The sequence below is a fragment of the Aquarana catesbeiana genome, linkage group LG06 (assembly GCF_042186555.1).
Source record: "Aquarana catesbeiana isolate 2022-GZ linkage group LG06, ASM4218655v1, whole genome shotgun sequence".
Classification (NCBI taxonomy): Eukaryota; Metazoa; Chordata; class Amphibia; order Anura; family Ranidae; genus Aquarana; species Aquarana catesbeiana.
In genome coordinates this window covers 146,257,765-146,272,892 of record NC_133329.1, presented here as the reverse complement: position 1 = coordinate 146,272,892, position 15,128 = coordinate 146,257,765, and the positions used below count along the sequence as shown (strand labels likewise).

General features: G+C 44.0%; 1 protein-coding gene across 2 annotated transcripts in view; it reads right to left on the bottom strand.

Moving 5' to 3' along the window:
* USP42 (ubiquitin specific peptidase 42) overlaps nt 1–15,128 on the bottom strand; it is a 118,490-nt gene that overhangs the window by 13,330 nt on the left and 90,032 nt on the right. For both annotated transcript variants that reach the window (XM_073591018.1, XM_073591019.1), the window contains 2 exons: nt 3,188–3,288; nt 2,938–3,070 (listed from right to left, as the gene is read on the bottom strand). In XM_073591018.1, coding sequence (XP_073447119.1) covers nt 2,938–3,070; nt 3,188–3,288 — 234 coding nt within the window. The remainder of the gene's footprint in view (nt 1–2,937; nt 3,071–3,187; nt 3,289–15,128) is intronic.

The window sequence follows — 15,128 nt, the reverse complement described above, 5'->3', positions numbered from 1 at the left end:
ATACTGGATAGTTAACATTGGTGCCAACAAAAAAAATTTTTACCACTGCAGAAGTGCTGACAGGTCAGTTTTTTTTTATCTACAGCTGACACGGCACAGGTAGAAAAAAAAAAACAGAGCACCCTGGGACCAGTGGAAGAAGAAATAACACAAATTTAACATCAAGGCACAAACAAGTATTAAAGCATGCCATGTTATTAAGGCTACAAAAAACTAAAAGTGGACCTTAACTGTTAAAGTGAAAATAATGCATCGAAAGGATGATTATTAAAAGAAGGACTGAAATAAGAGGAATTCTGATTTTACTATACTCCAAGATATGGAGTTTATAGGTTAGGCACAGTATTCGTAGACCCAGGTTAGAGGCTCATACGTTCAGGTGATTGGCAAAGCTGGCCATAATTTACTATACTCCAAGATATGGATCTTACAGGCATATTAAAATCACTCATTTTAATCATACAGTACAGAACACAGGCAATGTACACAAACTGTGGGGCATCCCCAAGCAATGAATGAGAAGGGAGGGCAACAACTAAACAAAATGAACTGTACCAATACGCCCAACAATGGCCAAAAGACCCAACTTCAGAGTAGTGCCGTAAGAACTTTGCGGTGAAATACTGCAATGGCAGAAGAATGGATATCCACCTTGCAGGACCTAAAGAGGATGGTCTTGGGCGTAAGGAAATCTTGTCATTGTGAAGAATATGGAATAACTCCTTACAACTGGACGATGAACTCAGACACATCTGACAGATCTTATAGCAACCAAAAGGCTACTTTGCAAGAGAGGCCATCTGAGGTAACATCCCAGGTTAGATCAACAAGTGGTTTGTACAGGGCAGAGACACCCAAGTTGAGATCCTAAGGAAGCACAGGGAAATGCAAGCAGGGCTTGATGCAAGATAGACCTTGAAAAAGGCCAAAAACTGTCCTTTCACAGTGCTTTGGGCTAAGTTATGGTCAGAGCCCGATTGTACAAAGGCCAGAATGCAAGGCACAGAGTACACTCTGAAATGGAATTGCCTGTGCTCACACCAGGCAAAGAAGGATTACCAGGTACGACGACACTAGATGTTTTTGGAAGTGGCTTTTCTTGCTTTCAGCAAGGTAAGAATAGACCCCTCTTCTGTCTTAAGATCTGAACTTCAATGTGGGTCTCCCATTTCTGACATACCGGGTTAGAGATATCTGCATAAAAGGCCAATTCCCCTTGAGCAAGGTGGTAGCGGCTGAGGTAATCCACTCTCCAATTGTCCCCTGCTTGGATGTGGACAGCAGAGATCAGTGAACGATGTTTCTCCACCTATAAGATTATCTGGTTTGTTTCTTCAAAGCTGCATGACTCCCAGTGTCCCCTTAATGGTTGATGTATGCCACAGTCCTGGCACTGTCTGACTACACCCTAGATGGGTATCCTTCGCAAAAGGAGGGCCCAGTGTTAAAGAGCACTCCCCAATCTGAAAAATTGGCATCTGTTAGCACCTTCCAGTGACCAAGGAGGAAAGACTTCCCTATTGTTAATGTAGTTGTGAAAATAAAATATTACATACACTTTCTAATACAGTTATAATGGTGAAAGGTACCATAATTGCTTTTGTTTAGTTTCAAAAATTATGTTTCTGACTTTTTTGCAGTGTGGGGTGTCCCTGATCTCAAATCTTAAACTGTGGCTCAGAGAAAGATTTTTCTTTTCAGGAAGGAAAACCTTTGCTTGGGGGTGTGTCCAAGACCAGACCCAAGCATTCCAGCTGCAGAGAAGGGTAGAAAGCATTTGATCAATCGAACGCTGAGAGAATCTAAATCGTTCTATGGGCATTTGTAATCTGGGAAATAAAAATCTTTCGCAGCTTGCTACAACACTACCTCCATGTCGGGAACCAACTCCCGAATCAAGGATAGATGGGGAGAAGCCCTCTGCAAGGCAGAGGAACTGCCACTACCAAGGGAAGCATAAAGGATGTTCCAAAAGCATGACATCCTCCCCACTAATGAGAACTGGATAGCGCTTCTAACCAGACTGGTGACGTACCTGTAATGTGGAAGACTCTTACATCTATGAGTGGAAGAGTCCACCAATGTATATGCTCCCTCTCAAAGGGGGAAGAGCTTTGATGCACTGTCACAAGGGATCTGGATCCTTCAGGGTATTTCCAGTCCTCAAATAAGAATGACTTAAATAGCAGGTGTAGCAGAAAGGTCTTAATAGCTAAAGAGCTCTAAAAGACCCTAGGCCTAGGGTAGCAAAACCTCAATACTCAAAGATGGAAAAGTAGGTGCTGATGACAGGTTTAAATGGCCTAGGAGGTGACCAGGTCACTGTAGGCAGGCAGTGAAAATTGACCAGAGATCCATGTGAAGCTTTAAAAGCAGTAGTGGGATGCTTCCTTTAGGCTGAATGGTGGGAAAGAGCATGAATCACATGTATCACTCCACCCAGCAGAAGCCAGTTCCTAAGAGACTGGGGCCCACCTGTGGCTGTACTACTGTGTACACTCAGGTCAGGAAAGTGACAAATACAGAGCCCAGTGCCCCAAGATCACATTGGCTAGCAACACACATCCAGTTTAGTGAGGTCTGGGTAGGGCTTTCAAAGTTAGTTTTGAGGAGCTGTTAACCTAGATAGCTGCCATGTACAGACCAGCTCAATCAGCATTATAACAAGGAATCTTGCGGTCATCAAGAATAGAATACCAAAAAGAGAAGGACTTTTCAGGGGAGCTTCAGTGGAGGCATCCATTCCCCTAGGACACTAGCAAAATAACTTTTTCAGTTCGCAAGTGTACCATCCTCCTGTATGCAGAAGTATAACCTGAATTTTATAAAATTTCCAAGTCCCTCAAAGGATGATAAAGAAACCCATAGATTCATGGATCAAAACCAAGCAATACATTCTTGCAAATTAAATGTTCGTGCTCTAGAAAACGCTCTCACCTTAATGATCTGTTGAGGTCCTACAAACAAAAATTTGGAAACACTTGCCCTCTGGCTGCAGCTGGGTTGCGGGGAATTAGGGCTGGCTGACTGGAGAGCATATGATGCATCACCACTAGGAACATTTTGGGATCTGGGGGGGAAAAAAATGTAGAGAATTTAAATAATGCTAAAATTATTTGGCAAAACCCCTATCAAAGGCTTTACAGAAATGTATGTGAAAAAATGTATGCCATTAACAAGAAAATACCTGATGTAGAATAAAAGGTATGCCTGCTGATTGAGGACTGTCCTGATGTCTGCGCTAGACACAATAGAATCATTCATAAGGTACCACTGGTCATTACTAGCCTGAAATACAACAGACATCACACAATAAACGAGTGTTAGAGTCAAAACAATTAGAGGATGGTGAAAACTCATACTCGCATAGTAGTATGGTGGCACATAGCATGTTTTCCAACAGCACAAAAGTTTTAGAAATCGCATACCAAACTAAATGTTATAAACCAAATAAAGTTGTATGAAGTAAAAATTGCACCACATTGTTGATATCCACATTTTATTCCTGCCTTCTGCAGTGGCGCAAGCATATCAGTTGAAAGGCCGATGGGTCTCACACAACTATATATTTTACATAGGTTCTACCTGACCCCTTTGCGCTTAGCCAAGTTCAGAGATAACTATAGCCCACTTTGCCCCAGATGTGCGGGATCTAATGGAACTTTTTTTCATATATTATGGTCTTGTCCAGTGATACAGGACTACTGGTCCCACATAGTCAAGTTTATCCATGACAAGATGGGCTCCCCCCTAACATTAGGCCCCAAACAATGTTTACTAGGAGTATTCAGAAACCCTGACAAGTTTCATCACATGTTTCTACAGAAAACATTGTTTATAGCCAGAGTACTCATTGCAAGGAAATGGCTTAGGGCGATACCACCTACCGTTCAGGAATGGGTCGCTGCAATAAACGCTGTGCTACCCTACAAAAAAGAACTCTACTACGCCCATAGAGGTTGCCCTGCACAATACGGAAAGATTTGGGATGCCTGGTTGGGCGAGGCTTCCACCTGTGATGAGCTAGATGGGAGCTCCGCCTAAATCGGAATATCAATAGTATGGGCGCGTCTACTTTATGGCACTATAGTAAAATCTAAGGAGGCGTGCAATTACCGGTAATGGGTTCAAGTTGCTGCACCGAGATTAAAGTATAGTTTACACATGGGATTTTTAATACTTTATCTGCATTGCTCTGTACTTATATAACTTTTGCATCACAAATTTGATCCTGTAAATATGCATAATTTTCAAATAAAGAACGTTATTTGTAAAAAAAAAAAAAAAAAAAAAAAAATTGCACCACATTGAGAATATACACTCACCTACCACATTATTATTAGGTACACCTAATACCTGGCTCCTTCCAGCTGGAGAATGCACCATGTCACAAAGCTCAAATCATCTCACCACTGGTTTCTTGAACATTGAGTTTCTTGAAAAATTGGTTCATAGTACTCCAATGGCCTCCAGTCAACGGATCTCAATTCAATGGAGCACCTTTGGGATGTGGTGGAATGGGAGATTTGCATCATGGATGTGCAGCTGACAAATCTGCAGCAACTGTGTGATGCCATCATGTCAATATGGACCAAAATGTCTGAGGAATGTTTCGAACATCTTGAATCTATGCCATGAAGAATTAAGGCAGTTCTAAAAGCAAAAAGGTGTCCAACGCAGTACTAGCAAGGTGTACCTAATAAAGTGGTCGGTGAGTGTATGCATCCTAGGGACTGCCCTGGGCTGCTATCATCATCCATATCACATCGCCTCCATCTCGCAACAGACTGGGTTAAATCGGAGGTCTGCCCACGGCTGAAAAAAAATTAAAAGCCAACACAGCTACACATACTGCAGCTGCTGGCTTTTAATAGGACACTTACCTGCCCTGGAGTCTAGCGATGTCGGCACCGCAGCTGATGTTTCCATCAGCTGTCGGGTGCTGCTGCCATTGCGGGCAAGGAACCCGGCAGTGTAGCCTATGGCATCACACCAGGAACCTTTCTGCGCATGCGCGAGGCTCCGCTCCTCTCTCCTTCTGGCCAAGTGACAGGGGGGAAGAGGGAGCCAAGCCGCAGCGCCAATATCCACAGCTTTGGCTCTTGCAAGTGGGAATAGGATACCTGTCAAAGTCCCCCGTCCCCCCCTCCCAAGGTGCCAATTGTGGCACCAGAAGGGGGGAGGAGACAAATGAGCAGAAGTTCCACTTTTGGGTGAAACTCCGCTTTTAATTTTCTACAAGTCATCCTTGAATACTAGTCCGTGACAAGGATGATTACTTGTCTGTGGCAGCACACACAGTTATGAATTTCTGCTAATTATTAACTATGCAAGTAAGGGGAAGACAGGTCTCTTCATGGCCATTATTGACACAATTGACATACTGACAAATTAATTTGTTTCCACCCAAACTGGTCCTACAGTGTGTGCTTGGGCGTATGACTGAGGTAAAGATGTTAGACTATTAGCTACTGTAAAAGACCTAATTGAATGGTTCAACATCCTCCCTAAAAAGTATATCAGTGCAACATAAATGAGTAAAATAAAGATATGACATTGTACTTTCACAATGCAAGCCCACAACTGACAAAATAAACGAACAGGAGAGGGCCACAATTAAAACGTGTGAGAGGTCATGAAAGCCTAAATGCTGCAGGTATATACACTTTCACATTTCACTTTAACACGTTCCCACCTGGCCATCATTTTGCAATAGGCTGGGTAGGAAGGTGAGGCTTTATCATCCTGAGGACTTAATATGACATCTTCTCAAAAAGTGCCACACGCGGGGCCATGCAGCAGCATGATCGGTCACCGGCTGTGTCCACTGGACCCAGCCGATGAGTGATCAGCATACCGGCTCGCTGCTGGTACCATGTGACCGCTGTGACCAATCACAGCAGGATACATAACAGTTGTAAACAATGGATGGCTTCCGTTCATGCCATCCATTGTGTTGCTAGCTGTGATTGGTCAATATGATCACATAGTACAGACAGGACCCATCACAGCTAATCTCTCTAAAACAAACTGAATGAATGAATCAGTTTCATTCAGTAAAATGCTTGCTTCAAGCAATGTAATTAACTGATATAAGCAATCATAATGATAAAAAAAAATACTGATCACTTCCCCAGAGTAGTAGAATGCTACAATGGTAACATTATGTTGCTCTGGTCACAGTGTGTTTAAAAAAAAAAAAAAAAAAAAAAAAAAAAAAAAAAATCACCACCACACCAGTTATATGATGAAGCTGTACTGCACTGGTGACTATTGGGAAAAAAAAAAATATTATATATACAGACATACACACACACAGTTGTGCTAATAAGTTTACATACCCTGGCAGAATTTATGATTTCTTGGTCATTTTTCAGAGAATATAAATAACACAAACTTTTTTCACTCATGGTTAGCATTTGGCTGAAGCCATTTATCAATCAACTGTTTACTTTTTTAAAAAAATCATAACAGGGACTACCCAAATGACTGATCAAAAGTTTACATACCCCAGTTCTTAATACCGTGTATTTCCCCTTTAACATCAATGACAGCTTGAAGTCTTTTGTGGCATTTGTGGATGAGGCTCTTTATCTTCTCAGATGGTAAAGCTGCTCATTCCTCTTGGCAAAAAGCCTCCCGTTCCTGTAAATTATTGGGCTGTCTTGCATGAACTGCACGTTTGAGATCTCCCCAGAGTGGCTCAATGATATTGAGGTCAGGAGACTGGGATGGCCACTCCAGAACCTTCACTTTATTCTGCTGTAGTCAATGACAGGTCGACTTGGCCTTTTGTTTTGGATCATTCTCATGTTGGAATGTCCAAGTACGTCCCATGCGTCCTGGCTGATGAATGCAAATGTTCCTCCAGTATTTTTTTTTATAACACACTGCACTCATCTTGCCAACTGTTTTGACCAAATTTCCTGTGCCTTTGTAGCTCACACATCCAAAACATCAGCGATCCACCTCCGTGTTTCACAATAGGATTGGTGTACCTTTCATCATAGGCCTTGTTGACTCCTCTCTAAATGTAGCATTTATGGTTGTGGCCAAAAAGCTCAACTTGGGTCTCATCACTCCAAATGACTTTGTGCCAGAAGGTTTGAGGCTTGTCTCTGTACTGTTTGGCATATTTTAAGTGGGATACTTTGTGGCATTTGTAATGGCTTTTTTCTGGCGACTCAACCATGCAGCCCATCTTTCTTCAAGTTCCTCCTTATTGTGCATCTTGAAGCAGCCACGTCAGATGTTTTCAGAGAGTCCTGTATTTCACCTGAAGTTATTTGTGGGTTTTTCTTTGCATCCCGAACATTTTTTCTGGCAGTTGTGGCTGAAATTTTAGTTGGTCTACCTGACCGTGGTTTGGTTTCAACAGAACCCCTAATTTTCCACTTCTTGATTAGAGTTTGAACACTGCTGATTGGCTTTCTCAATTCCTTGGATATCTTTTTATATCCCTTTCCTGTTTTATACAGTTCAACTACCTTTTTCCACAGATCTTTTGACAATTATTTTGCTTTCCCCATGACTCAGAATCCAGAAACGTCAGTGCAGCCCAGGATGAAGGATGCAAGGGTCTGTCAGGAGTCCAGAAACTCATTGACCCTTTTATACACACACACTAATTACAAGCAAACAGATCACAGGTGAGGATGGTTACCTTTACTAGCCATTCAAACCCCTGTGTCAACTTGTGTGCATGTTATCAGGGCAAAATCACCAGGGTATGTAAACTTTTGATCAGGGTTATTCGGGTAGTTTCTGTTATTATGTTTTTAAAAGAGTAAACACAGTTGATTGATAATAAATGGCTTCAGTCAAACACTAACCATGAGTGAAAGAAAAGTTTTTGTGTTATTTAAACGCTCTGAAAAATGGCCAAGAAATCATAAATCCTGCCGGTATGTAAACTCATGAGTGTATGTATATATATATATATATATATATATATATATATATATATATATATATATATATATATATATATATATATATATACACATACATATACATACATACATACATACTCTAAGGCCTCGTTCACACCATGGTGCAGAGACGTCAGTTTTTCTGCACGTGTTCTGCAAGAACACAAAAAAATAGGATTTTTACAATATACTTACCTGTAAAATCCTTTTCTTTGAGTACATCATGGGACACAGAGTCAGGCTAATATTCATTACCTGCTGGGTTATACGCCATCGTTAGATGAATGGTCACTGGTAGAGCAAAGGTCTTAAGACAGGAAGTTATCCCCTATATAACCCTTCCCATACAGGAAGTACTTTAGTTTTGTAGCAAACACTAAATACTCAAAAAAGAGGGGAAGGATCTGTGTGTCCCATGATATACTCAAAGAAAAGGATTTTACAGGTAAGTATGACGTAAAAATCCTATTTTCTTTTTCATACATCATGGGACACAGAGTCGGGTTAATATTCATTACCTGCTGGGACATCCCAGAGCAATAGCCTTGAGGGGAGGCAGACACCCTGCCAAACAATAGCCACCAGAACTTATACGGCAGCCCACAGTACACTGTGGCGCCAAAAGCCAAATTCTTGGCTGCTCAAACATCCACTTGATAAAATTTTGTCAACGCATGCACTGAAAACCAGGTAGCAGCCTTACAAATCTGAGCTACAGATACCTGCTGGTGAAAAGCCCAGGAGGTTCCTACACCCCTGGTAGAATGAGCTCTCACCCTAAAGGGAGGAGCTTTATGTTTCAGACCATAGGCCTGAATGACCAATTGACAGACCCAATTGGCAATGGAAGCTTTGGAAGAGGCCTGCCCCTTCTTGGGTCCTTTTGGTAAAAAAAAAAAAAAAAAAAAAAAAAAAAAGTCTGATCCTCGGATCTCTGCAGATCTAGACAGATAAACTTCGACTGCCCATACAACATCCAAAGAATGCAGTCTTTTCCGCCGAACGAGGCTGAGAGAAAAAAAGGCAAAATAATGTCCCGATTTAAATAAAAGGCCGACACCACCTTTGGCAAAAAGGATGGGACAGGCCATAACACAACTCTGTCATAATGAAGGATCAATTACGGTTCCCTGCATGAAAGGGCCCCCAACTCAGACACCCTTCTAGCCATCAGGAAGGCTAGCTTGCTTGACAGCAAGTCTAATGGAATTTCCTTAATAGGTTCAAATGGTTGTTTCTGTAACACAGACGGCACCAAGTTCAAGTTCCAAGGACACATAGGTGACATAATGGGGGGGGGGAAGCAAGAGAGTTAGCCCTTGCATAAAGGTTTGGATCAGTGAATGGGAGGCTAAAGGCCTTTGGAAGAATACGGATAGGGCCGAAACCTGACCTCTGATTGTACTCAAAGCCAATTTGATTTCCACAGCTGACTGTAGAAAAGAGAATTCTCCCAATCACATATTTCCAAGGATGCCATTTTCTGGCTTCACACCAAGCAATATAAGTCTTCCAGATATTATGATAAATCTTCCTAGTGACAGCTTTTCTAGCATTCAGTAGAGTAGACACCACTGGTCCCAAGAGGCCACGGTCCTTTAACACCCTGGCTTCAATAGCCATGCCGTCAAATTTAGAGACTGTAAATTGGGGTGGAATATAGGACCTTGAGACAGTAGATCGGGGTGACGTGGAAGCATCCATGGCCCGTCTATCTCACAATCTTCGGGAACCAGGGCCTTCTGGGCCAGGCTGGTGCCACCAGAATGACTGGAACCTCCTCTCTGAATCCTGCGCAACAAATGTGGAAGGAGAGGGATCAGAGGGAAAGCATAAACCAGGGAGTACTGGCTCCAAGGAACTATCAGAGCATCTGCTCCAATTGCCAGAGGATCTCTTGTTCGAGACACAAACTGCTGTAGCTTGTTATTGAACCTGGATGCCAGTAGGTCGACCTCTGGCCATCCCCAACATTGGCAAATTTCCTGGAACACCTCTGGGTGTAGGGACCATTCCCCCGGGCAGATCTGCTGGCGGCTGAGATAATCTGCCTTCCAGTTCTCTACTCCCGGGATATGGAGTGCCGATATCATTGGCACATGACCCTCTGCCCAGGCTAGTATGTAGTTCACCTCCTTCAGAGCTGAATAACTCCTGGTACCGCCTTGGTGGTTTATATAGGCCACTGCCGTGGCATTGTCGGACTGAACTCTGATGGGGCAGTCCTGAAGCTCCACCATCCAGGACCGCAGGGCCAGACATACTGCCTGTAATTCTAGGACGTTGATGAGCAGGGTCTGCTCTGTCCCTGACCATTTCCTCTGAGCTGTGAGCCCAACTAGGGTCGCTCACCAGCCTGACAGACTGGCATCTGTAGTCAGTACTCTCCAAGTTACCAGGAGAAAGGATTTTCCCTTTCACAGGTTCTGATCCTGCAACCACCAGTTTAGGCTTAAGCATGCCTGAGGAGATAAGCACATTGGATAATCCAGGGCTTTTCTTCCTCTGTTCAAAGCCAACAAGATGTCTTGTTGTAAAGGCCTGGAATGGAACTGGGCATAGAGCACTGCCTTGAAGGAGGCTACCATCCTCCCTAGAAGACTCCTACAGAGTCGAATGGAGGGTTGTCTGTTGCCCCTTATCTGATGCACCTGATCCTTCAGGGCACAGATCCTTACAGGTGGCAAGAATAATCTTGCTTGGACAGTGTTTAGAATCAGACATAAATATCTTAGACTTTGAGCTGGTCTCAAGGCTGACTTTTCGGTATTTATGATCCAGCCTAAGCTTTTCAAATACCTCACTGTGTATATTATGCTCTGTTCTAGAGCCTGTACTGAGTGATCTCTGAGCAGGAGGTTGTCCAGAAACCCGAGCACCAGGATCCTCTGGGCCCTTAAAAGACCCAGTACTGGTGCTAGGACCTTTGTAAACACCCGTGGAGCTGTAGCAAGCCCGAAGGGTAGAGCCACAAACTAAAAATGACGTTCCTCTACTGCAAAACGTAGGAACCTCTGATAAGGCTGAAAGATAGGTACATGTAAGTACGCGTCCCTTATATCGATGTAGGCTAAAAAGTCTCCCCTCTGGAGTATGGTTACTACTGAGCGGACAGACTCAATAGATATTTGTTCAGGGACTCTAGGTCCAAAATGGCCCTTGTGTCCCCATTTGATTTCTGAACCGTAAACAGGTTTGAGTAAAACCCTGTGCCCCTTTCAAATACAGGAACCTCTACAATCACTCCTTGGGGCACTAGATGATGTAGTGCCTGAAGCAATAAGTTTCTTTTTTGGAGGATCCGAGGGAACGTAGGATCTTAGAAACCTCTGAAGTGGAACCTCCCCTAACTCCAGCTTGTAATCGCAAGATATAATTGGAGGTGAGCCACTCGTCCTAAATTGTTGTTTTCCAAATGTTCGCAAAGTGCAGGAGACTTCCCCCCACCCGATGGAGTGGGAGCATCCCTTCAAAAAGGAGGGCTTGGTGCTGGGTTTAGAAGAATTTTGGAACCAGGGCCTTTTTTGGGCCTGGCCCTGCGCCTTGCCCCTGGCCCTAGCGCACTGTTGGCGGCGGAACCGCCCTGACGCTGAGACATTTCAGCAAGCAGTCCCTCGGTTTTTAAACGAGGGACGTTTGGTGTTTTTCTTCACAGGAAGTAAAGAAATCTTCCCTCCGGAAATCTTTTGGATATGTCCAAGCAATCACCGAATAAATGTTCCCCATGGCCAAAGAAAAGGAAGCCTTTAATAATAACTCAAATTTCTTGTCAACAGGGTCTTTCAAGCCCTGTGCATTATCTACTGGACAAGTGAAGTTCTTGTTTAATGAAGAGACTGCTGCATATACTGCTGGCATGCTGCATTTTTTTTTAACAAACTTTATATACATGGTATATAAAAGTGACAACCTTTTAGGAGGCAAAAAAGTCTTGTCAGGATGTTCCCAATCAAAATACACCGCCAGTTCCAACAGGGTGTGTAGCGGGAAAGTCTGTGCGACCCGAAAAGGTCTCAGAGATCCCAAAGAGGACAAAAGCAGAAGGAACCATTTCAGTCAGAGTCAGGATCAAAAGTCTCTGCGACAGAGGCAGACATTGACTGGATATCTTCTTGTCCAGATTGCTCAGAAGCAGACATCTGCCGGGCACTCCACCTAATCCTGAGCTTTCAAGCTCTTCTCCATCCCCAACCCATTCCTGCTCCAGACTAGGAGACTCCAGGGAGGGGGATCTGTCACGCTTCCTGCCACCCTGCGGTATGGAGGCAATCATGCCGGCAATCCTGTGCTCTAATCCATCTAGGGCTGAGGACAGTTCTTTCTTCGTGATAAAGGGTGAAGCAGCAGCGTTGACTGTAGGCACAATACCAGATAGGCGCAGCAGCTCAAACTGCCCGGGAGCCTCTGGTCTTTTAGGGGATACAACACTAGGGATACGATTAGGTTCATCGGGAACTACTGATGATATAGGTGTGCCCTTCCCTATGGTGTTATTCCCACTCCTCTTTTTGGAAGACATTCAATGCTGCAAACAGAGTACACCTTAGAAGGGAGAGCCTTTAATAGGGCTCAACAAGCCCCTATGCAACAATCCTGCTAAGCACCTTTAGCCTGCCAAGCAACACCTGGTGACTCACGTGACCTGGGTAAGGAAAAATGAACCACTGCAAGTGTCTGTTCAGAGCCTGCTCTGTGTCCCACAGCTGCCTTCTGGAAGCACCACATGCCTGGCCTGCACAACTTAAATAAGCTGGGTATGCGCCGGAAAGTTCTATGCGAGTGTGTGCACGCATGTGCGAGGTCCCAGCGAGTGGGCGTGACTGTATTCGCGTACGACTTTGTGCGCCATCATACAGGTAAAAAACAGCCAGACACAAGCAAAAAGGGTACACTTTGCAAACACCCACAGCTAGCCCAGAACTCCCCCATATGGTCACCACACACAGATGTCCATCCTTTAGCTTGACCAATTGTAACAATCACTGGGACACTCCATAACAATAAAATAAAGGGGTTTCACTTACCCGTCCAGGCACAGGGCCACTTAGAAGCTAAGGGCCCAATCTTCACCCTTCACGGCGGGTTCCTGTCACTTGGACCTTCAAGGACTGGGTATCCTTTCATGTTTAGGGTCCACTCCCTTGGACCTGTACAGCACCCTGCAGGAAATGCCTTAGCTCTGTAGTGTCCAGGATTTCCACTCTGCAGGGTCCAGCGCCCAGAGGTCACATTACAGGCAAAACCCTGCAGGATCTTGAGCCTTCTTTGCGAGGCTCGGGTACCATTTATCCAAGCATAAAAGCCTGTGTTCAAATGGATCCTATCGGTCAATCCCTCGATTCATTTTTGGAACCGTTTGTGGGACTAGAGACCTGGAGCTCTGAGAGCTCAAACAAACCGTGCCATTCACCTTGCAGACACTGGTAAAAAACTTAAGTACTTCCTGTATGGGAGGGGTTATATAGGGGATCACTTCCTGTTTGAAGACCTTTGGTCTACCAGTGTCCATTTACCTAATGATGGAGTATAACCCAGCAAGTAATGAATATTAGCCTGATTCTGTCCCCCATTATGTATGAAAAAGAAATATTGTTCTCTATGTACCCTGCCCACACCACAACACTAGTATCACATCCGATATTCTTTATTATTATTTCTGCGCAGGAGTCTGCAATGTGTATGCAGTTTTCTGCACAGGAAAAAACTGACATGACATTAAAAAAATTGGTGTGAGCAGGGCATGGAAACTGAGGTCTCTGCAAGTGAAATCTGTGCAGTTTTCCCATCAGTTCTCATGCAAGTATGGTGTGAATGGTAATTTTAAGTACAGCAGAGGAAGGAGATTAACCACTTCCTGACCAGCCACCGAAGTTATACTACGGCAGGTTGGCACTGCTGCACGAGCTGCTGCAGCTGGCAGGCGCATGCGCCCGCAGCGTGTCCCCAGAGCCGATGCGCGTGCCCGGGGGGTACGATGACCCCCGGGAACCCGCGATCACTCGTGACAGAGCGAGAACTGGGATCTGTCAGGGGAGAGGAGAGAGATCATGTGTTCCTACCAAGTAGGAACAACGCGCTCTCTCTCCTCTAGCCAGCCACATTCTCTCCCCTCCCCCCCAGCTAGAACACACATAGGGAACATTTAACCCCTTCCTGACAGTGACAATTATACAGTAATAAGTGGCTATTTATAGCAATGATCGCTGTATAAATGTTAATGGCCCGTCCCCCCCCCCCCCCCCCAAAAAAAAAGTGTCAAAAGTGTCAAATTATAATAAAAATGCCTTAAATCTATCCCCTATTTTGTAGATGCTATAACTTTTGCGCAAACCAATCAATATTACCCCTATTGATCTTTTTTTTTTTTTTTTTAACAAAATATATAGAATACATATCTGTCTAAACTGATGATTTTTTTTTTTTAAATATTATAGCAAAAAGTACAAAATATTTTTTTTTTCAAAATTGTTGCTCTTTTTCTGTTTATAGCGCAAAAACTAAAAACCGCAGAGGTGATTAAATACCCCCAAAAGAAAGCTCTCTTCGTGGGGAAAAAAGGGTATATATTTTGTTTGGGTACAACGTCACATGACCGTGCAATTGTCAGTTAAAGCGACACAGTGCCGTATCGCAAAAAATGGCCTGGTCAGGAAGGGGGCAAATCCTTCCGGGGCTGAAGTGGTTAAGCACTTGTGAAGTATAGGAAAAAAATAGACAAAATTTCAAAAAGAGCAGAATGTCTGTGCTGTAAGAGAGACTAAGTGGAAAAATAAACAAATAAAACCAGTAAGCTCCACCTGGGGAGGACATAAACTCTATTTCCCTGCAAAAGTAAAGCATAATGGGCTACTATGCATCGCATAGTAGCCCATCACATTTCACTTACCTGAAACCGAAGCCAATGATGTCACCACTGTCCCCACTAGCAGCGAACGTCCATCTTCGCCCCCCTTCCTTCCAGGGCCACAAACCCTGGCTCTGTGACTGGCCAGAGTCACGTGACATCACTCCCGCGCATGCGGGGGAGCAGCCAGTCACGGCATGACACCTTTAGAAACGATCTGCCCTTTCTAAAGTGCGCATGCGCCATAGACATCAGTGCACGGCTTTATTGTAAATATCTCCTAAACCATGGAGGTTTAGGAGATACCGTATTTCCAGCACCTACAGGTAAGCCTTAATACAGGCTTACCTGTA